General features: G+C 39.8%; 1 protein-coding gene across 1 annotated transcript; it reads left to right on the top strand.

The window, feature by feature from the left end:
- The first annotated feature begins 872 nt into the window (after positions 1–872).
- On the top strand, positions 873–23,507 carry arhgap1 (Rho GTPase activating protein 1). Its single transcript, XM_042405033.1, has 13 exons — positions 873–975; positions 9,338–9,562; positions 9,882–9,980; positions 10,279–10,366; positions 12,070–12,201; positions 14,448–14,534; positions 16,031–16,129; positions 16,418–16,525; positions 16,751–16,827; positions 16,958–17,035; positions 18,181–18,309; positions 20,415–20,518; positions 20,618–23,507. The coding sequence occupies exons 2-13, from the start codon at positions 9,439–9,441 to the stop codon at positions 20,783–20,785; spliced, it is 1,293 nt and encodes a 430-aa protein (XP_042260967.1). The 5' UTR covers positions 873–975; positions 9,338–9,438; the 3' UTR covers positions 20,786–23,507.
- Positions 23,508–23,918: the final 411 nt, after the last annotated feature.

The raw sequence follows: 23,918 nt of genomic DNA, 5'->3' as shown, positions 1-23,918 counted from the left end.
AGTAGAGAGTGGCCCATTTTTTTTTACTCTTCAAAACAGCTTTCCTAAAGAGTTTTAATTTTCCAGCATCCTTATTATCAGCAGTTTTATTGGAAAACATGAGTGAGGGTTTTTTCAGTGAAAAAAAGAGTGATTCACACCAATTTTCAACATGCAACATACTTATGTTAAAGTGACAGTAACAGTCAAAAGTTTGGAAAAAGCTACTCATTCAAGGGATTTTCTACATTTTTACTCTCTTCTACATTGTAGATCAATACAGACATCAAAGCCACGAAATAACATATGGAATTACATAGTAAACAAAAAAGTGTTAAACAAACCAACATATGTTTCATATTTTAGATTCCTCAGCGTAACCACTGTTTGCCTTGATGAAAGCTTTGCACAGTCTGCATTCTCTCAACCAGCTTATCCTGTTTACTATATAATTCCGTAAATGTTATTTCATAGTTTTGATGTCTTCAGTGTTGTTCTACAGTGTAGAAAGCCCTTGAATGATTAGGTGTGTTCAAACCTTTGACTGGTACTGTGCATGGTATTAAGAATGGTTAAAGATGCTGATGGTGAAATTGTTTTCTCTGCCTCTCCAATATTTATGCTATTTCTTTGGTGTTAAAACCTTAATCACGGGGCACTATAACATGTGTAAGATATCAGATTTTTGTGCTATCAAACTTAGTTTTAGCTGTTCTGGAAACCTTGAGATAATGTTACATTGTGTATTTGACTAATTATCTACAGAATAGGAAAAATACACGATGAAACAACTCAAATCTGACACCTACCAGGCCACAGGAGGCTTTTATTTTGACAGGTACGGTACATAACCAGAAATACATGCGTTTATTTTGAAAACCTGGGAGCCGGAAGAGGTGTTGACGCGGATTGTTGCTGTCAACAGCTCTGATCTGATCAAGTCTGCGGCGAATTCAGACATCACGAAGCTCATCGGCTGATTTCAAAGCAAGCACGGTAAATAAACATGTCTGTTCTTTAACTGAAGTGTTTTACTATGAAACTGAACAATCGCGTCACGTGGTCGTGTGCACTTTATTGTACAGTGTCATTGGGGATCATTTGTTGTGGTAACATTGATTTGTTATGCTTGGGTGATATGGTTTAGTTAACTTCAGTCATTCTCATTACGAATGAATGTCCACACGGAAAAGGAGCCGCCCGTGTAAAATGTCTGTGTATGCAGATATGCCGCTAAATGAAGCAAAGCAGCTTGCTAATGTGTCTTAGCTTTGCAACACTTGTCAGCTAAGGTAACGTTAGCTAAGTTAGCCCGTTTAGCTTGTCTAAATATGCAGCTAAGATAGCTTAAAATGTTTTTCTTTAGATTATTTTGTTGGTAAGTTAAAAGTAAACGGAGTCACTTACAGTGCTGCTCACTTGTTGCTTTTATCAGCGGAGATATCAATAGCTGCATGAGGTTGTTAGCTCCTGTACATGGAGGGCGATCCGCCAAACTCCATGTAAAAACTAGTCCGTTTAATGTGTCCTTGCGTGATTTGTCAAGCATATTTCATCACATTTTCCTAATCACAAGGTTATGTTTGGTTACGCTGCATGCATTTAAACCATGTATTAGTAAGATTTTACCGTATAATTTCCAAAATGTGACTGATATACTCTTCAATTATGTGCCGTTTATCACTTGGTATCTATGTGCTCGCTTACATTTGACTCTGAGAGAACTGTACCACAATGTTTACCAGATAATACTTCGTAGAGAATATGAAACACAGTAGCTCAGTGTAACATAGTGGCTGTCTGTCAGTATTCTGTGTGGGCTTGAAACCATATGTTCAGCAGGTGCCATTAAAGTCATAATGAAATAAAAAATACATCCATATTTTATATGTATGAGGAAAAGCTTATTTTTATTGGGTATTCCAGAATGTATCAGTGTGTATACTTAAAACTTGTATCCAGGAGCATTTCATAACAGGGGAGCAGTGGTGACCTAAAGGTTAGAGGAGCAGGCTTGTTACTGGATGGGGCCCTTGAGCAAGGCCCTTGGCCCAAGTAGCAACCTCAGGAGCTGAAAAATGAAGCCAAAAACTACAGTTCCTTGAATGAATACTTGAGGCTGGCTCCAAAAGCAAGTCAATCCCTGTAGACTCCCACATTAATATGCCCACGTTTACAGCAGAAATTAATAGGTTTACAGCCTGGTACAAAAAACGGTTTTGGTCTCTATAGCTAATTTGTACCTGTTTAAATTTAATTAGGGCTTAAAGTTATGCATAATTAATGGAGTGGTTGCTTTGAGTGCCCATTTTTGGATTAGATGGGAGTTGGGAACTGCCAAGATAGTGATGGCTGGAGCCACCACACTGAGCTTCAGAACTGCTCTACAGGAAACCTATGGGTGACGTCACGGAGGGTTTATCCATAAGTTTTTACCATCAATGCCTTTGCCCCCAACCTCTGCTCACTGGTTAACAGATCAGACTGTGGTTGTACTGGGCAGCTTCCAGAAGGTGTGTAGCTGTGTGAGTATCAGGAAGGCGTTCCTGAAAAAGAGAACATGGGTTTTTAGTGAAACTACTATGGTTAAATAAAGGATTAAAATATAAATCCCCTCTCCTCCCATATTAAACCATCCCTGTGTTTTTCCTGATGACTTAGAAATGATCATTTGGTGGTGCCAGCCTGGTTATTTTGTAGAGCCCGGGTCGCTCTAAGGGTTGTAGAAAAAACTTTTTGAAATACTGAGGTCATTAATCCAAGACCCAGAAAAAGTTTCGATTATATGTGGGGAGATGCCGATGTGAAACTGTAGTGAGGCAAATTAAACTGCGCCAGCCCGCCATAGTTTAATACATTAATGGGAAACAGAAGCAAAGGGAAAATGAAATAAAGTAGCAACTCATCCACTGATTCAGACCAAAGTAAACAAACCATAGGTGTGAAAATGCCCTCAGATACTGAGATACCACCTAAAACATCTCAGATACTGAGATACCACATAAAGCATCTCAAATACTGAGATACTACATAAAACATCTCAGATACTGAGATACCACATAAAGCATCTCAGATACTGAGATACCACATAAAACATCTCAGATACTGAGATACCATATAAAACATCTCAGATACTGAGATACCACATAAAGCATCTCAAATACTGAGATACCACATAAAACATCTCAGATACTGAGATACCACATAAAATATCTCAGATACTGAGATACCATATAAAACATCTCAGATACTGAGATACCATATAAAACATCTCAGATACTGAGATACCACCTAAAACATCTCAGATACTGAGATACCACATAAAACATCTCAGATACTGAGATACCACATAAAACATCTCAGATACTGAGATACCATATAAAACATCTCAGATACTGAGATACCACATAAAACATCTCAGATACTGAGATACCACATAAAACATCTCAGATACTGAGATACCACATAAAACATCTCAGATACTGAGATACCACATAAAACATCTCAGATACTGAGATACCATATAAAACATCTCAGATACTGAGATACCATATAAAACATCTCAGATACTGAGATACCATATAAAACATCTCAGATACTGAGATACCATATAAAACATCTCAGATACTGAGATACCACATAAAACATCTCAGATACTGAGATACCACATAAAACATCTCAGATACTGAGATACCACATAAAACATCTCAGATACTGAGATACCACATAAAACATCTCAGATCCCAGCAGCAGCTGGCCCAGTGTGTCTGCACATGAGTGAATCACGGTGGGATTTTTGCTTCTTTGTTTGCAGTTGGACACCATGTCATCATCAATGATAGGTCATTTTTTGGAAAGGCTGCTGCATACGGAGTTACAACTACCAATTATTTTCATTATTGATTAATCTGTTGATTGTTTTCTTAATTAATCAATTAGCTGTTTGGTCCATAAAATGACAGAAAATGGTGAAAGGGTTGATCAGAATGTCCTAAAGCCCAAGATGTCATCCTCCAATGTCTTGTTGTAGAGAAAGAGGCACATGTATATGATGTATATCTGGTGTGTCCTTTTAGCTGACTGTAGCGTTCAGTCTGAAACCATGAGCACCCAATGGCATCGTGCCTGTTAACACAATAATGCTATAAAGCTGTCTGCGGTTAGGAGGGCGTACACAGCAGTGTTTCACATGTAAAAATGATCACTGCTCGTTTTTATCTCTGTGCTAACAGGAAGAGAATGATTTTTTTTACTCTGCAGTATAGTTTTCCTGCCTTTTTTTTTCCAAAGAACCAATTTCCAACCCCCTGGAGCAATCTTTGACTAAGCTGCTTTCCTCTGCTGCAGTGCTGTGATAGTGAGGAGGAATGAAGGGGGCAGGGTGCTGCTAGTGCAGGATCCCTCTGTAAACTGTTCTCTGCTTATACAGTATGTAGACACAGTGGCTGTGTGTGCAGGGTCGAATTGCAACATGATCCTCAAAGACTTGACACCTGCAGACAGGTGTTGTGGCTGGGCGGGGCTGGCCAGTGCACCGGATGCTGCTCTGCATCGCTGGTGTAAATCCTGGAAGAAACAAACTTCCTCAGTATCTCCAGATATGTGACTGTTAGATTAGAGATGTGAGTATGGGCAGATTATGCCTAATAGTCATATCAGAGTTAGTCTGAGTACAGTCCTATTATTTTCTTCAGCAACAGTGTGCTGACTGGCTAACATCAGTAATCTTCTCTTTTAGGGCTGCAACTAACAGTTATTTTCATTATCGATGAAATGAAATCACATTTGAGAAGCTGCAACCAGCAAATATTTGTCATTTTTGCTTAACAAAATGACTAAAACGAATATTCGATGATCAAAATAGTTGCAGATTAATTTTGGAAGACCTCCAGAGGAAGGCGTTCAGGAGGCATCCTGACCAGGTGTAACCCAAACCTGGCTCCTTTAGATGCAAAGGAGCAGCAGCTCTACTCCGGCCTCCTCCCCGGATGTGTGAACTCCTCACCCTGACTCTAAGACTGAGCCCAGACACTAGCCAAAGCTTCTGACCATGGGTGAGGACTGGAAAACTGAGAGCTTTGCCTTCTGGCGGTCTGGTACAACACCTGCATTACTGCTGATGCTGCACCGATCCACCTGTCAACATCACACTCCATCTTACCCTCACTCATGAATAAGACCCCAAAATACTTGAACTCCTTCATTTGAGGCAGCAACTCACTCCCAACCCAGAGGGAACAGTCTGATTGTGATGATGATTGTGATGATGATTGTATGGAGGGAGATGATAACCTCTGTCTCTGGACTTCTCTGACCTTTGACGTCTTCTCAGCGGATGCTGTGAGACACCCTCCCCCCCCTCCCTCCCCCATATTCAGCGAATTTTAATGACTTGACCAGTGTTTCATAATTAGGTCATGTGACGACACTTGAGCCAGCTCCTTTTGCAGATGAAGACCATGAATTGCAGTGTGTTGGTAGCTATGGGGATGATTCCTCACAGGCCAGCGCTGTCCTCAAGCCTGGCTTTCCTGTTTTGACCTTTAACTGGCGAACCTGCTGCGTGAGCACGACGGGGTTTATATTCACAAACACACAAAGCAAAGAAAGAGGAACCTGTTACTGTCCACATCATCTTAACGAACGTCCTCCCTGACAGCGTCTCTGAGACTGACTGTTGTTTTTCACTATCTGTGTGTTTCTTTGCTCAGCAGCAGCAGCAGCAGCAGCGGCAGCACGCTGACTGTGTCTGTTGGTTAGTGGCAATATTTATTTAAAGCAACATGCTGTCAGCCAGCATAACATCACATAGTAGGGAGGGAACAGCCCATGTGTGTGTGTGTGTGTGAGAGAGAAAATAAAAGCAGAGTGAATAAGTGGGGGTTGAGATATAAAAGAGGAAGTGTGAGTGTAGAATATGGGGTAGAAAGTTAATAAGCGAGAGGAGGAAGAGAGACGCAGAATTAATGTGAAGCAATTACATTACGCTACCGGCTCACTGACTTCTAGAGTTTGTTGTTGGAAGTGCTGGAGGCAGTGTGCTCATGTAAACTACAGTCTGTTTGCAGCCTATATACTGCAGAGGAGGAAGCATTCTGCTGTTTAGTGAAAGCCAGACATGTAAAGAAACACAGACACTCTGTATGTGAAGACGTTGTGTTTGTATACAGGAAAAACACACAAAATGATAAATAAGATATATACTGGATAGTTGTATCTCTTGTGTATCTTAACCCCCCAGTGGTCCACAATGGTATCGCAGGAAGTCAGTGGAACATTTTTTGGAGTAAATCCGAGTATGTCGGGACATATGCAGTGAATGTGTGTCTAATATGCACTCTTCAAGATGAGATGGTTGGACGAGCTTACAGCAGCCGTGCAGTGAAAGCAGCACGACCTCTGTCACTGTCACCCTGGATTTGTTCTGCTACATTCAGAAGCCAGCATTCACAGCAGCATACGCAATTATTATAACATTATTGATCAATCTGCTTACTTTTTTTTTGCCATTCATTGATTCTTTGTTTTTCCTCTATGAAATGCCAGTGAACAGTGCCACAACAGTTTACCAGTGCACCAAGTCACTTGTTCCAATTTCACATATTGGTCCCAGTACCAAATATATTTAGCATACTATCATATAAGACAAAGAAAAGGAGAAGATCCTCTTGTTTTAGAAGATGGAACCAGCAAATGTTTGGCATTTTTGCTTGAAAAATGACTGAAATCATTAATAGATTATCAAAATAGTTAGTCTGGATGAATTAACTGATTCATCGACTAGGCTAATTGTTTCAGCTCTAGTAGTTAGAAGAAGCCTAAAAGACTTTTTGTGTCTCAATCACACTGTCGAGTCACAGCTGTAGACTGTAATTAAAAGTGAAGCGTATCTGTTAGGGTTGCAACGGATCACAAATCTCACGGTTCGGATCGTGTCACGGATTTGAGTCACGGATTGGATCATTTTTTCAGATCAGCCAAAAAAAAAAAGGGGGAGACAAAACTTTGTATTCCATATATTCTGTAAAACACTTACAGCATGGAACCTTTGCCCATGGACTTAAATGAAAACAACATTCAAGATGTCCAATGTTTAAATAAAATCTTCAAATATATAAAATATTCAAAGGTCAGTTGTTAAAATGCAATATGAAGCATGATCTTCCTTTAAACATGGTAGTGAATGAAACAACAGACTGTGTCCACATCATCTAAACTTCATAACTTACAAACATGAACACAAGTCTTGTCCTGCAGCTTGCTGAATGAGCCACCAAACAAACATCCACCGCTAACGTCAGTTAGCAGCTACGTAGCTAATTAGCTGCTCAGCTGCAGCTCATTAAACAGCAGGTAAACATACCTGCAGATGTCACTACGGACCTGTTAGATGCTGGTTTGGTCGTTGCTCTTAAAAATCCCAGTCAGCGACACGCTGTCTGTCTATGACTTGTACTTACAGCAGTTTGTTTACTTTATTTTAAATGAGATATTAAATTTTGCAATTAATCCGTGGTTCACATGCGTGCCAAACCGTGGGGAGCGATCCGTACGGATCATGGATCAACTATGATCCGTTTGCACCACTAGTGTCTGTCCACCAGATGTGGGTGACACATACGGCTGAAATGCCTCTTGTTCATTACAAGCAGCTGCTCTGTGGTTCTGTCATTGCATATGACACAGGAAAGTTTCAAATATAGTTCTCTATCCTTCACATTATCCATCTTGTAAACATAGTCTGAACAAAAAATCTGACCAATGAAACTGTCACAAATTTTCATAAGCAACATATTCTGCACATTTCCTGGTCTACGTTTTTTAAATTGGGGTTCTACTTAACATCTTTACATGATCTGCAGTCAAAAACTCCTTATTTATCTTATAGTGGCCCTTTATGCTGCCCCTTAGTTCTGATTAGCTCCTGTCTCTTTAAGGCCCGCCTCCTGATGAGCCCACTCTGTTCTGATTGGCCAGCTTTCAGAAGCTGCACATTAAACCATGAAACAAACTATTTTTTCTTGTTCTTCACTCCAAATGTCAGCTTCTAAAATACATCTGTACTTGTTCAAGCCGGAATCTGATCTGAAATATGAGAGTGGACAACACACGGAAAAACCTTAGCAACAACCATAGCAACCAAGGCTACAGAGTGGACGGCTGTTTATGGACGAGCTGACGTCAGCTTGTCAGCGAGGTAGAAAAAGCTGTCGCAAACAAAACGTTCAGAGCAAGTTGAAGCCCTGGCTTTTGACTTGCAGGCAGCATTTTTACATACGTTCACCTCAAATTTTGAAACTTTGACCATGTTTAAAATCTGACATCATAACAGGATATAAATAACAGAAAACCACAAAAAGCACAATATGGCCCCTTTAAGTAGGTAATCCTGCTCCTCTGCCCATCTCATCATCATTTCTGTCATAAACTGCAGATTAGAATGCTGAACTTCCTGTTTCAACACAAAGTGCATTTTATTGTGTCTTCAAAGGTTTACAAGCGATTAATGATTGGGAGTCACTGTGGGACATTTTGGCCTTTTGAGGCTGCACAGGTGGAAGTTTTACAGCTGCAGCTTGAATACGATCAGCAGGGACTCAGCAGCAGTGGTAGCAGATTTTAGGAATGTCAGTGCAAATATACAGTGTGTTGTTAGTAGCACTTTTTGTCTTTGCTGTTAACTATTAAGCTAATTAGGCTCATAAATATGCACTGACCTTCAGGTTTTTTCCTGGTTTTTCTAATATGTCATCCTCTCCTGCTCCCTCCCTCTCTCTCTCTCTCTCTCTCTCCCCGCCTGTTTATCACTGTCTGTTTAAATTTGAACAAGGTTGGTGTTTATGTAGCATTCAGCAGCTTGTATTTGGCTGTGGGAAGTGTTCACCTGGAGACAGACAGGGTGTATGCAGTTCTCTCACATTCCTTTCTACTCAGCTGTGCTGCTGTAGAACTGGTCTGATACCTTGTTGTTTACCAGGAGGACCCAAAGGTCTATAAATAGTACAATAGTGATTAATGAGCAATACTCAGTATTCTGACTGGATAGAAAGAAGCTTACTAGTGAAGCAGCAGAGGAAGTGAAAGCATGTTGGCTGGACAGTATGACCTCACATGTCGTGATGAACTGTCATATTGAAATGCAGCAGTATGTTTTAATACATGGGGTTTGATACTTGCTCCTCATGATGAATGACTGTCTGACCAAGTCAGAGAAAATTAATTGCCAACTATTTTGATAATTAGTTAATTACTCACTATTATTTACTAGTTATTAAGTTATTATTTCCTCGGTGAACATGATGGAATAGTTGAAAATGTTTTCAAAGCAGCTGACCTGAAGTGTCTCTGTCTCTTCCAGGCTACTGTTCTGTGGAGGTCACAGCTTTGTGTGTGTGTATCTGAGACATCACTGCGCAGCGTGTGTGTGGGTGCGTGTAGCGCCGTTCTGCAGTGTGTGTGATGTCGTCAGAGCTGCTGGTAGATTTGGGTGAAGACCCTGCAACTGCACAGTTGGGACAGCTGAAGCTGGCTACAATAGAGGACCAGCAGTGGCCCGCTGATGAATCCACTCTCAGCAAGTCAGGTGAGAGGGACTCCTAACACACACACACACACACACACACACACACACTGATGTCGGCAGAGCTGCCATGCAGGGTGCTGTTCCTGTTGTCTTGTTAATTATTAATTCAATTTAATTCAATTTCAATTAGCTTTATTGGTGTGAAAGTTTCAGGAACAATGTTGCCAAAGCATCAAAATACAATTTAAGGTGATTAAAAAAATGGATTGCTCTCTTTTGAATGTTAATTATCAGTAGGTATCTGCCTAATTCAGTTGCTTTGATTTAGTGTTATTTCAGTGGAAATGTATTCATGTAGTGGTGTTTGTGTGTGTTGCAGAGACAGACATCTCCCAGCGCTTGGATGCTGGCTCTCCTCACCTGCCCTGGGACCACCCCTTCTATGACATCGCCAGGCATCAGATCATTGAAGTGGCAGGTTGGTCCTCCAATCACAAGCCTCTGTCCTCCCACCCATCTGGACTGTGACATTTAATAGTTTTTAATCTTGTATTATCAATAATTCTTCATTGTTAACCCCTAACGTGACCTCAGTTAGACAGGCGGGTCTCACATTTATTTTTTATTGCTCATTAATTCTTTGAATACACGTTTTAATCACTTTGGAACACTTATATGTACAATTTGGACTGCTTGGCAAGAGCTCTTTTATTCAGTGAGTAATCTATTTTAATATAGCTGATGTTGAATCCTGGTGTGTCTCTTTGTTTGTGCAGGCGATGATAACTTTGGCAGAAAGGTGATTGTGTTTAATGCCTGCAGGATGCCTCCTCAACACCAGCTAGACCATCACAAGCTGCTGATGTAAGTACTTCAGCTTCTCCTTCAAGTTTCTATACATGTGATGATTTGATTTATGGAGAAGTAGGATTTATTGAAACTGCAACTTTTTTGTCTCCAGTGACATTTCCTTGGAGATAAAAGTTGTTTTTTTTTCTTTTGTAGAACAGACTGACTCACCCCAAAGCAGTTCCTTGTAATTTAGTTGGTGTATTTATAGTTGTACATTTAGTTTCTATTTATTACGAGGTTCCAGGAAAGTGGAATTATTTGGCCTCAAGTTGAGCAGATTATTTCCCATATAGAGTAATGATTGGTGGCCACCAAAGTGAAATATCCAGGATTTGAGTAGAATAAATGTCATTTAGTTGTTTGACTCAGTCCATCATTTACCAAGCAGAACAAACTGCTATAGAGGTGTTCACTTTGGTTGTATAGCCACTGTAGTTTACACAATGATTTGTCAAGTGGTGGGAGCAAAGGATGGCGATGTCATTTGGTTGGTCAATCATTACAATGGCTGATGACCAGATCGCAATTTTGTGTGTATTTATGGTTCTCTATTTATTTTAGACCTGTCCTCTTGCAACACTATCAGGCAGAAATTTTCCCTGATCACTCTTGGGAATGGCTATAATTCCATGAATTATTGACCGTCAGACCATCCCATCAGTGCCACCAGAAGCTCTGTTTTTCTGTTTGTACACAGAACTGTAAGAACAGCAGAATATTCATTATGGTAGGGCTTTAAACATCTTGTTGTTATTGTCCTGCACCCATCCAACTTGTTTTCTAATTGAACATTCTGAAATTGTATTTTTCATTTATGAAAAATTGTACATTTGAGTGGATAAAAGAGTTCCTATATGTCAGTGTAGTATTACTTTAACCAATAGATTACAATTACCAAAGCAATTTACTGTATAATTCATCAATCTGTTAACTGGTCAGAGTCAGTGTTACAGTTCATACAGTGTTTTTAGAATACATCATACTGCTGTGTTTACCCCCACACAGATGTGTTTTAATACACCTCTATATGCACCAATGATACTTTTATTCATATTTTTTTCAACAGTTTCAACACAGAACTCAGGGTGTAGTTTAGAACCAGTGAAAGAGATGGAAATGTTTTGGGATTTAGCAGCCATGAATCATTACAGGAGCAGTAAGGAAAGGATACTCTGGAAAACCTTGTCTAAACTTCAAGTAAAATTCAGATAGTTGCTGCAGTTTCTTTTCTGAATTTCTGCAAAGCTAACAGTGACAGGAAACATGAAGAGGGTGGGGACCGGCATGCAATAAAGATCCCTGCTTGGAACTGAATTAGAGACGTCATGGCTACTCAGCATGTGTGTTTGACTGCTGACTTATCAGGAAATCCCAGCTACATATTTACTGTAAGTTCCACATATCCATATGACCTAGTATGAAGCAACAGAAGATGTTTGACAGAAGTCTACAAAGGGAACTGTGTCACAATAACTTCCTTCAAAAGAAAGCAAATGCTGCTTCAGTTTTCTTTTCTCGCCACAATGTTTTTCACCAACATCGCCTAACAGCTTCTGTAACATGCTAACCTGGTATCAAGCCAAAGCGTGTAATAACCCACCGCTCCACCGTGTCAGGGTCACATTTTGCCTGACCTAGGCATGAAAAGTACACGCCCCCCCATATACACACACACGTATATTGAAATGACAATGAATATGTTGTATTTTTTGCAGGTATCTTAAAGGAACACTGGATCAGTATGTTGAAAGTGACTACACTCTGATCTATTTCCATCATGGGCTGACCAGTGAAAACAAACCGTCTCTCAGCTGGTTACGAGACGCATACAGGGAGTTTGACAGAAAGTAAGTTCACAAACACAGCATGCACAGACGTTACTTACTATCATATCAGAACTGATTATCAAGGTTGATCCAGGCATATTTTAAATGATCAGTATCAGCTCAAATAAAGCAGATCCTTTCATTACTCTACTGTGTTTTTACTGGAGTGTACAAAACATTCAGCTAGCAGCTTCTCATCATTAGCCGGCACTGACTGTAACTCTCACCAGTCTAAGTGACAGACGATGATGGCTGCAGCAGTCACAAAATGAAACTCGCCTTTTGGCGGTTTGTGCGTCTGTACTCAGCCAAAGGTCATTTGTGAGGGAGGAAGCTCCACTCTGTTACACCACTGTACAGTTACAAGTAGACTGAGTGTTTCTGTACTTCTAACAACTCCAACAGAGACATCTTCTCTTCAGAGGATCACATAACGTCAATTTAAGGAGTTACTTTCTCCAGTTAAACTTTCATTCATATCGGATCAATAATTTAATCTGATCTACTTCATATTTTGAGGGACCTTCAGAATTTGGATTAAGTAGCTCATGAAAAATGTGTGAAAAGTCAGAAGGCTACAGCTGTTATCTCAACATGACAGATGCATATTAAACGTTGCATATCTGCTGCATGTAAATATAAGTATCAGATCAGAATCGGCAGCAGCAGATACCCAGTATTAAAAGTTCAGACTAGGGCCAGAAAAACTCTCTGGATGGGACATCCCTAGGTTGAAGCCTTAGTCTGGCCTGAATTCATCATTCAGATCTGTTTAAAATAAAGACTAATACTGAGTAATATTAATACTGAGCATCTATGGGAGAGGACAGAACTAACTTCTGTCTGTGTGCAGTAGGGGTGTGCCCAAATACAAATACATTATTCGGCAAAGCACAAATAGTGGGTTTTATATGAATATTTGTTTCATACAAATATTTAAAAAATTATTTGTCACTAGAGCTAATGTCCCCAGAGATAAAGCTGAGCTACTGACACAAGCAAAGTGTTTCCAACGGACTCTCCATAACCTGTTGTTCCCCTTCTCCTTTCCACAAAGTTAGGTTGTAAAAAATAGGCAATAAATGAAAAGTGCAAAGCAATAATTACCTTTGAAGTTCCTCCCTACACGTTACACAGTGTGCTGTCTCTGTGTTATGGGTGTATAAATAGGTAGAGGTCTGTCTGCAATGAGGCGATGAGTGTTTTAGCTGTAGTTAGCGCAGTTGTCTATGATCTGGGAGACTCCAGTTCAAGTCCCGATGTGGGGACCTCCTTTGTAAGGTAGTTTATTCTTGAACACTTATTGTAACACTTTAATTTTCTAAAATTAAAAGTGTAATAAAAACAAAAACAGGACTTTTAAGCCTCTTTCCACTTTTATTCAAATACAAATAATTTCGCTGCCTCAACAAATACAGATACAAATACAAATACTGGGATCTCTGCACATCCCTAGTGTGCAGGAAAAACACTACCAGCTCACTTAACATACACAGTAGGACTTTTAACAGAATATGCTCTGTCATATGCTCTGTATAATGGAAGAATGTTCAATATATCAAAGATTGCTTCCTGGCTTGACTACCTTGTCCATTACCTAAACCACATTTACCAATAGAGAAACATAAGTGGGAAGTGTTACGCAAACCACAGCATACTTTGTGGCTGCATTACTCTCTTGCCTGTTGAAGCCACTCAGTGGAGAGATTAATATCTCCACCTCATCTCTGATACATTTCTCACAATGGCATTGTTTAGCATCAATAGAACATACATTGCCTTTTGATTTTGAGTTACTGACACTACAATCTAAGATCACTAGTCATTGCACATAGTCATGCACTAGATATCTGAAATATCTGCTGTCATTCTGCATTTTTATTGAATGAGTGGTGTTTGTACTTTTGGCCACTTAAGTACTTTTACCATTCTTCTATTTATGGAAATTGAAGAAAAAAGCATCAACATTAGACCTAGAATGTGAAAGCACATTGTCAGTGGTTGTTTTAAAATGTGATGTACTGTAGATTTATCCCTAAATTAAAAGTGAAGAACACTGCATGCCTGTTCATGAGGGACAAAAATGTAGACAAAACCACACGAGCACACACAGTCTTCTCCTTATCATATGTAGAATACACTTTTTTAATGTCAGAATATCTGCTGTATGTCTTGTTGTGTTAATAAAATAGCATTACACGTATAAAAATGTTCACACTGTTATGTTTTCAGATGTTTACTGCAGATGTGTGTCTGTGTGTTTTCAGGTATAAGAAGAATATCAAGGCTCTGTACATCGTCCATCCCACCATGTTCATCAAGACTCTGCTGATCCTCTTCAAACCCATCATCAGGTTCTTTTTTTTTCTGTAATATTGCTAAACATCATTTTCAGGATCATGTTACACCTCATTTAGCTACAATTCATTTAGTTACAAAAAATACTTCCTTTTTTTTGTTTTTCTGACACTTTTCGAGAGTGACACAGTATTGTTTTATATTTTGCAGGTTCTCCAAACACTATGACTAGTCTGACAGTATATAGGACAATATTGCAGGATAAAATGTTACTGTTTCAGTTTGCCATTTTACCTAAATTCACTTTTTTTCCTTCTTCCACAAAATGCAATGAGTCCAACTTTGGTCAAAATGACTTCAGATGAAAGTGGCCTACGCAGATGTTTCTGCTTATGCATTTGTTTGTGATTGGACTACTGCCATGGAACTTGCTAGGATTAATTAAAGGTTTCATCAATCTTAGCAACATTCTTAATAGATCTTGTCCAATTGATAAACGAGGAGCAAACTTGCAACAATGTTGGACAGAATCGTTGGGTGTAGCCTCAATTATGAATCGGTTATGAATCTCGCTGGGGATGAAATTTAGACCATTACAACACATAAGCTGTTGTACATAACGCTCAGTGTCTGCTCAAATTGTGTTGATATTAAACACATCTCCACAGAAATTCCACTTTTATTTGTTAGCCACCCACTTCAAACAAACTCAGTTTTCTAAATATATAAAGTAAGGTTGGCATAAATGATGTTATTCTGGATACTTTGGATGCTAGCTGACATGTAAAAACGTCTACCTTCTTGCAAGATCGTCATCTGTGAGTCACTGACAAACAGTAAAGTGTTACTCAGATGAGTTCTTAACATGCTTCCACTATCTGTTGAACAATCACTGACATGTTTGGACTGTGAGCACTTCTCTAGAAAGCAACAGTGAGGTATAAGCTTTACACTGATGAGAACACCAAGCCAACAAAAAATAAAAATTGTGTGCTAGTACTCAGTTCACTTAGTCAGTGTGTCAAAGGTAGAGCAAAGACCTCCAAGTTCCTTTGGATTCAATGAATCATTTCTTATGATATCATCTATCTGAGGAAGCTTCAAGCCCAACCAGTGCTTTAAATGAGGAATTAGGAATGGCAATACTGACAACATTATCTGATACGGCTTTGTAGCAACTTCATGAAAAGATTAAATCACTAAAACATGGCTCTAGTGACATCTAGTGGCAGCTGTGGAAAACTACAACACTGGCAAATTTGTCTGTTTTACAATTTCCAGGTTAATGACTGATTCAGGATGCATATCTGCATGTAACAGTATTTACCCAACAACATTACATTTGATACTGGAAAGTAACTGAGTGCTTCACATTCAAACTTTCATAGTACAGATATGTTTGCAAAATGCGAGGCTATATAACTATAATGCCACTTCTATATCATTAATGTAGTATTTCAGAACTTTTTCATCTTTCAGATTTCAGACTCATTTCTACTCAGGCTTTTGGGAAACAAACTCCTGAGCTGATTTTGTGTCTTTCTCTGTGTAGTTTTAAATTTGGCAGGAAGATCAACTATGTGAGCTATCTGAGTGAGCTGGAGGACGTGGTGAAGTGTGAGCAGCTGATTATCCCTGCACGTGTCAAAGAGTAAGAACTCATGTCCAGATTTTGTTCTAAAAATCCACTTTGAAAGGATACACAACGGATATTTGCATTTGATTTCCTACTGCATTCCACTGTTGTCATTTTACACACTCTGCATGCATTTGAATATGTTTTGGTGGTGAAATAGCAGATTGTTTTACATTCACTGTTGTCATTTCCACCTAGAAAACATCTAATACTCCACCTATTATTCCCTCTCATTAAGGGGCAATTAGAGTACAGCTTGGTTAACCTTTGCTGGTGATAATCTAACATTGTCTATGTGTCCAGGTATGACAACAAGTTGAGAGCAGCTTTGAAACCGACTGCCCAGCCTCCCATGTCTCCTCCTCGCAGCCCTCCCCTCCCCAACCAGATCTTTGGGGTTCCACTCACAACGTAAGTCACTACATCTCTGCTAATCTGTCTGTTATATTCAGCTTTGGCAGAATATGTAGAAAGCACATCTAGAAATATTTCCTCGAAATGTTAAAGGCATTAGTACACAAACTAAAGTTCTGTTAGATGTGTATTAAAACCCCAATCAACTCATAATGACCTTTAATTCAAGCTTGTCGTCCTACCTCCTGTGTGTGTGTGTGTGTGTGTGTATGTATGTGTCAGGCTCAGAGAGAGGAGTCCAGATGGTGAAGCAGTTCCTGTGGTGATGAGAGACACCATTAGCTTCCTCTCAGAGCAAGGTGACTCTTATCTTGTGGTAGTAGAAACACAAACACACATGCTCCAAAGCAGCTCAATAACTTATTCACACAGTAAGAACTTCCTGGTTGTTCCTTACCGTGTGTGTGTGTGTGTGTATGTGTGTGTCAGGTTTGGAGATTGAGGGGATCTTCAGACGGTCTGCCAATGTGACTCTGGTGAAGGAGGTCCAGCTCAAATACAACTCAGGTGGGTTCCATTGGCCTGTTAAAGCGGTCTATAAAGCTGGGCATGTTGAGGTTGTTACACAGCAGAAATGTTGAACTGCTACTGCAGGAAATCTGACAACATGGCCTACCTAACATTCCCACAGCCTGATGTTCCTCTTTGTCCCTGGTGAGTGTTGGCAGTTCAGCTTCATTCGATGGGTGAAAGGTGAACTGCGAAATTCAGTCTCCCAGGTGATGCTTTACATTAGCGGCTTATAATGAGTCAGATCTTTCCTCCCTGTGTGACATCAGTGCTGACCCTCTTCATTAACTACCAAACTAAAAGACTTAGTGGTAAGCGGCAAGCCTTACTGAAAGTCTGCAAAGTTGAAGAAAGTGAACCCTTTGGGATTACGTGCATTTATGTATAAATTTGAAATAAAATATTGTCAGATCATATAAGTTCACAAGAAGCACCTGCTGATGTGAACCATGCTGATCTCAGAAGACTTATGATCAAGAATCGTTGAATCATTGACACTTACTTTTTTCACCAGCACTTTGAATGTCTTATGGGTGTGTTCAAATGATGAAGTTATGACATTTTATATCCAATAGGTCAAAGGTCAGCTTCACTGTGACATCATAATGTTCTGCAAAAACACTCTCTGGCCATAATTCAACACCATAACTCAGGAACAGGAGGGGAGACTGTGACCATATTTCACATTTGGTTAGACACTGAATTGGTGACACTAATCTTAGTGCCACCTTGAAACTGTGGTGATTATTTAGATCCTCTGTGCTGCCGGTTGAAGATGTGTGTGAAGCATCTACGTTTTAGAAATTGTAGCTTTCTTGCAGCAACATCCATATCTGAAGCATTGTCTACTGTCATGGCTACATCTTTGAGTTCTATCAGAATCAGCTTCATTGGCCAAATATGTGAACACATACAAGGAAAATACACGGATACCTTTTTATTAGATTCCTTCAAAGTCATCACTACAAATGTAATATGAGTCTGGACAGACATGGATGTAAACTACAACTTGACGGAGGCATACAACCACAAGGCAGTATTTCTAGTTTGGATAGAGTTTCTTTTCTAATTGTGTGTGTGTGTGTGTGTGTGTGTGTGTGTGTGTGTGTGTGTGTGTGTGTATATGTGTGTGCTTTTTGTAGGTGAGGCAGTGAATTTCAGCGAGATGGAAGACGTTCACTTGGCTGCTGTGATTCTGAAGACGTTCCTGAGGGAACTACCCGAGCCTCTGCTGACCTACCAGCTCTACAACGACATCGTCAACTTCACCTGTATGTTCTTAAAACCTTAATCATCATAAATATTGTTAGAATTATCTAGCGTTTGGCCAGATGGTGCCAATGTAATAAATTGAAAATGAATTCCTGTGCGAGCAGGTCATGGATGGGTTTAATTCCTCCCAGGTTTCTTACTTTTAGTGGAAACCATTGCACTTTGGTTTTCAGTTCTGCCACATGTCTTATATGCCATTTGAATTTAGCAGCTGGATAAAAAAAAGCAATAGTTATACATTGCCATAATTTAAAGTCTGACTGAAACTGGCACTAAGTAGCCTGTCTAGGACCTCATTCAGACCCACGTCACTGTGTTGGTCTCACCCTCAGGCCACTCCTCTGGTCCTGGGTTGGATGCAAGTCAGATGCTTCCCAGCTTTGGTGAAATGGCTTTTTGTCAAAAATAAAGGTTAATTCATGATACAGATCAGTGTTTCCTCTGGGATTCTTTCAGCAGTGGTGCTGTTGGTGCGTGTGCAGAGCCCACAGCACCAGAGGGGCTCAGGAGGCCCAGATAGCTGTAGTTGTAATAAATGTCAAAGAATGAAATGCCTCAACCCAGAAAATCATCATTTAGCAGTGCTGCTATATGTTGAAAGAATATAGAGAAACACTGCTGATGTTTAAACCTCATCTAATTGAAACCATGAAAACAGAGAGAGAGAGAAAAACAACAAAGAAAGAAAGAATGAGACAGAGAAATAAAAAGCATGCACATGTGGGCGAATGAGTAAGAACATGCTCATGGACAGATGGAGAGGTGAAACAAACTTTTTTACTTTGTAAGTATTTGATAGTCATAATAATTATAGTGTTATTCATTCAGTGTTATTCTGTAATTTATGAGTGAAATGTATGAACCACACTGCAGAATGGAGTCTCTAACAGAGACAAGCAGGGTCACAGCTTATTAACAGTATTATGAGTCTGCTGTTTGGAAGGGGTGAAAGTCTGATTACATCAGTTTCCACAGCTGAACAGTTGACATAAGGAAAAAGTGTGAGGTCTGTCTCACCACATACTTGTCTTAATACTACTGCACCATCAAACATCCGACACACACAGATGGGAAAACATATCAGAGAGTCTCATTGTGTACCACTTACAGTAAATACACTTTGTCTGCTACATCATACACATCCACTCTGTAAATCACTTCTGTTCATGATGGCTCTCCCTAGTTTTGCATGAATTTGACAGAATACCTTTAGTTATTCCTCTGTGTAGATGGAAAATTTGCTCCCAATGAAGTCTAACATAAAGCAGTAATGTGGTGTTCTATCATAGGCAGTGCAGACAGTCACACTGAGCCTGATTGCATCCTGCTACACAACACAAGAGCCACAGACTCTAAACAACATCCCCCATTAGCTTTCCTGCGAAAGTCTCCTTATCTAACTTAGAAACATGACCACACGACTTGTCCTGCACCTTAGCATGTTGAAAGTCAGTTAGCAGGTTAGATAGCTAACTAGCTGCTCAGCTGCAGCACATTAAACAGCATGTAAACGTAACTGCAAATGTCACTTCAGTCCGGTTAGATGCTGGTGTGGTCCTCACTCTTCAATACCACTGCTAACAACAGACTGTCTGCACATGACTTGTAGCTGCAGCAGTTTGTTCACTTGTCTCTTAATCCCTGCGCTGTAACATCAGCACTCTAGCAGCCTGCCAGCTGTCAATCAAACACAGACACCGACACGCCCCTCCAGCTGGCTGAGATGAAAAGGATCATATCTGATATTTCCCCAAAGACCTTTTTCTTCTTCTTTTCTTCCTATATAATAATAAAAAACTATTAATGAGGATGTAAAAATGATATTGACATTATTTTTGACAGAAAAAAATGACTAAATGTGATTTAATTTGGACTTTACTCAGGTACAACACTCAGGTGTTGTAAATTAATCTGATTACTGAGCTGCTGCATGTATACACAGATTTAAAGTAACCATGTTTCTACAGTGCATCTAAACACGTCTGAATTCCTGTGTAACCTGATTTCTCCCAGTGACTTGGGTTTCTTTGGCACATGTAAATGTACTGATTGACTGCTCCATCTACATGAGTTCTAATTCACTCTGGTGTTTTGTGTGTTCCAGCTGTGTCCAGCGAAAGCCAGGTGACAGTTATGAAGACGTTGGTAGAGTCACTGCCAGAGGAGAACTACATGTCACTGAGATACCTCATCACATTCCTGGCACAGGTACAGCTGACACACCACACTCATCCATCACCTCACCTGTAACTGAGTTTGTCTGTTACCTACAGTGTGCTGTGTGTGTGTGTGTGTGTGTGTTTGCAGGTATCAGCCAACAGTGAAGTGAATAAGATGACTAACAGTAACCTGGCTGTGGTGTTTGGTCCCAACCTGCTCTGGGGGCGGGACAATGCCATGTCACTCAGCGCCATCGGACCAATCAACAACTTCACCAGAACCCTGCTGGACCAGCAGCATCTGGTCTTTACCTAAACCCGGCCCCTTCATCCTGCATTCTCTTCCAGTTAGAACCTCCGCTGAGACCCTGCTTCCCCACAGCATTTAGTCCTCACCAGGGTACTTCTCAACCAGTAGCACTTAGACTAAACCAACTCCCTCTGCTTTTCCATTTAAACATCTACCACTTAAAAACATCCCATGGACCAATAGCATTTAATTTTTGTCTCCCACCGGTCTACATTCTGATTGGACCATTAGCAGAATGTGTTTTGTTTTGAAGTGGTCATTTTCAGTCCAGATCAATGCAGTGACTCCAGGCATGAATGGATGTAGATGGAAATGGTACAGTAATCCTCTCTCTAAAAACGACTTAGAGCATAAAATTCAACTTATTCAAGCTCATAAGTTGAATTCACATCCATTCACAGAGTCTCTCTGGTCTGACATATTTAACATCTGTCGTTGGTGGCAAAGTTTTGACCAGGCAGGTAATGTTTTTTGCTACTTTGGTGTTGCCTGCTGTCATTTTGAGAGGGCTACCTAACAAGTGCTAATAATATAGCAGTAATCATAAAAAAACAAAAAAAAACTAGATGTTAAAAGGCTCCCTGATTTTGTTACAGCATTTTATTATGTCTCCAATTTCTACCATTTCCTCCCAGCTCACTCAATATGTTGCAAAAAATGTCAAGTTTCAAAACCACAACAGTGATCTGAACCAATCAGAGCTCTGTAGGTGGGATGAAAAACGGGGACATCATCTTTGTATCCCAGAGCCAAAAAAATGTGGTCAAAAAATGGCCGTAAATATGCTGACAGATGATGAAGTAACACAAAATACCAGGCTAGCACACTATAAAGTGCTGTTACATGATCAGGGATCTTTTAGGACATAGATGGACTGTGAGTTCAGGACTAGTCTCACAATCAGTCACTGCCTGGCTTCAATACAGGCAACCTTCCTGACTCCTCCACCACCCTACTGCACCCAACCAACCCTTCTACCTAGAATTAGATCTTTGCAGTCTACCTGAAGAAATTCCAGCCCTAATTGCATGTGTTTATAGTTGTATTTAACTGTGTCTATCTGAACACAGCCTGACTGTCATCTCGTAGCAGTTGGAATTAGAGTCTAGACATCCCCGGTCTTTCTCTGTATATCTGTGCTGTGCTGTTGTCAGTCTGTCTCTCTGCTGTTTTCTGTGTAGTGCCAAAACAAAAAAAAAGGCCCCCAGTGTTCTCAGAAAGACTCAGAGAGAATAATAATTCTAGATAAATACAGAGATAAAGCAGTGCAGTTACCAAATGTCCCCTCTAGGATTATGCTCCAAAAAAAAAAGAGGAAAGATAAAGAGAATGGAGCCGCGTCTCCATGAAAGTCTCAGGTTAAATTTAAAGATGAACTTGGTACCAAACATTGTGGACAATCTATGAAATGCTGTAATTCAAACAACCAGTAGAATAAGAGCTGTGTGATTCTACCAGCAGCTCAGAAAGTGTTAGAATCCAAACACAGCTGTGCAGCTGTGGATGAAGTAAGTGCTGGAGCTGGTTTAGGTAGCAGCAGCAGCTCTGTAATATACTGTACCATATCATGATAGTTTATGTATGATTCTTTATGGCTTTCTCCTACATTTGACTTCAATATTGTGTTAATGTTATATCTGGATTTCTAGATTTGATCAGCATAACTTTCATCCCATTAGAATCCTCCAAACTCTCATTGTCATTATGATTTTAGCATGTTTCATTCTCAAAGTAGCAGTTTTTTTTTTTTTTTAAAGGTACGGGATAGATGGCAGACATACAGTAGCTCCATACAGTGTAGTGGAATATTCAATAGTACAAATACATAAAAACCAGAGATGTGTTCTGCTGGCTGGAATAAGCAGGAAATGACTTCCAGTTAGGCATTTAGTCTTTAACGAATAACTCTGGCATGATTCCTTTTTTTCCTTATTGTCAGCAAATTCCATTGTGAAGACCAAAACTAACCTGTTAGTCTGTCTCTCAGTTTACTTTCTGATTCCCCTACCCTGTCTGTCTTATCCAAACAATAACCACTCAGTTTATAATAGATTATTTCTGCCATAACATGCTTTCACTTCTCACTGCTTATAGCCAGGGCCGCATTAATTGAATGCACTTGCACTGTATTTAGCAGAAGACTTCTTTGAAAAAGTGTACCCATCTTAGTAGCATAAATCACAAAAATGGAACCAAGCTCTGTTCAGGGAACGTTGGATGCAGGAGTTGAAGTTTAAAGCATTTGAAAGGATGTGCCCAGTGCAGCTGTAAGACTCCTGTGTGTTGTGGTTGTTGTGTGAGGAGTCTTGTGAGCCTGATCACATGACAGTGGTGATACAAGTTATAATCTTTGTGTCGGGTAGTTCTAAATCATTATTCTTTGTTTTTTTCTGCAAACAATAATGATTTAGCCACGTGTCATCACCACTGTGTGCGTTCAGGATCATTGAGTTTCCACGGCAACATGATGCAAGAGAAATCCTTTTTATTTATTTTAATTCCTTCTACATAGAACTCGGAATATTCCTTTAAATAATGAATGAAACTGTTGTGATGTAAGCTTTATTTATATCTTAAGTTGCCTTATATTTTGCTTGATGCTGTGCCACTAATGGAGCTTGTCCAAGTTGTATGATGGTTTCTGGGTGTCTGCAGGGTCCTCTGGTCTGTCTACACCGAGCTGTGTGATTATTGAAAATAACACTCAGCACAGAGGCTGATTGCTGAACCTCTCGAGTGCTTTCATTTTTTTCATGCAGTTTGGTGTGAGTTATTCTGCTTATACAGTACCATGTCCACTCGCCTGCAATCATTTAAGTATTGTTCATTCACTTTTTTTTTAGTACAAAACACTCTTTAGATATAAACTTTGTCAACCTTGAAATAGCTACTAATTTACTACTCCAACATACAGGAGGAGCTGTAGACTTTTTTATCTCTCCAGGACTCTCAAAACTGTTCAAATGAAGAAATCTGAGATGAAATATCACTCTTAAACTCCTCAGACAGCCTGTGATGAGGGTCACAAGCCAAAAATGTTGGAAACCAGTGCTTTAAGGTACAGCAGTGATACACAGGACAGGTTTGAGTCACTGTTTGAAAGCTCCATGTAGATCCACTGTAGCTGCATCATCCGTCC

Source organism: Thunnus maccoyii, chromosome 24, assembly GCF_910596095.1.
Source record: "Thunnus maccoyii chromosome 24, fThuMac1.1, whole genome shotgun sequence".
In the NCBI taxonomy this organism is placed as follows: Eukaryota; Metazoa; Chordata; class Actinopteri; order Scombriformes; family Scombridae; genus Thunnus; species Thunnus maccoyii.
Note: the sequence above shows the minus strand (reverse complement) of the source record. Positions and strands in the feature narration are given on the sequence as shown.

Bases quoted from the DNA above. Each gene is read 5' to 3' on its own strand.
- arhgap1 (XM_042405033.1), top strand. From the start codon at position 9,439: ATGTCGTCAGAGCTGCTGGTAGATTTGGGTGAAGACCCTGCAACTGCA. The intron at 10,367-12,069 runs GTAAGTACTTCA...TATTTTTTGCAG, and splicing joins GACCATCACAAGCTGCTGAT to GTATCTTAAAGGAACACTGG. The intron at 18,310-20,414 runs GTATGTTCTTAA...TGTGTGTTCCAG, and splicing joins CGACATCGTCAACTTCACCT to CTGTGTCCAGCGAAAGCCAG.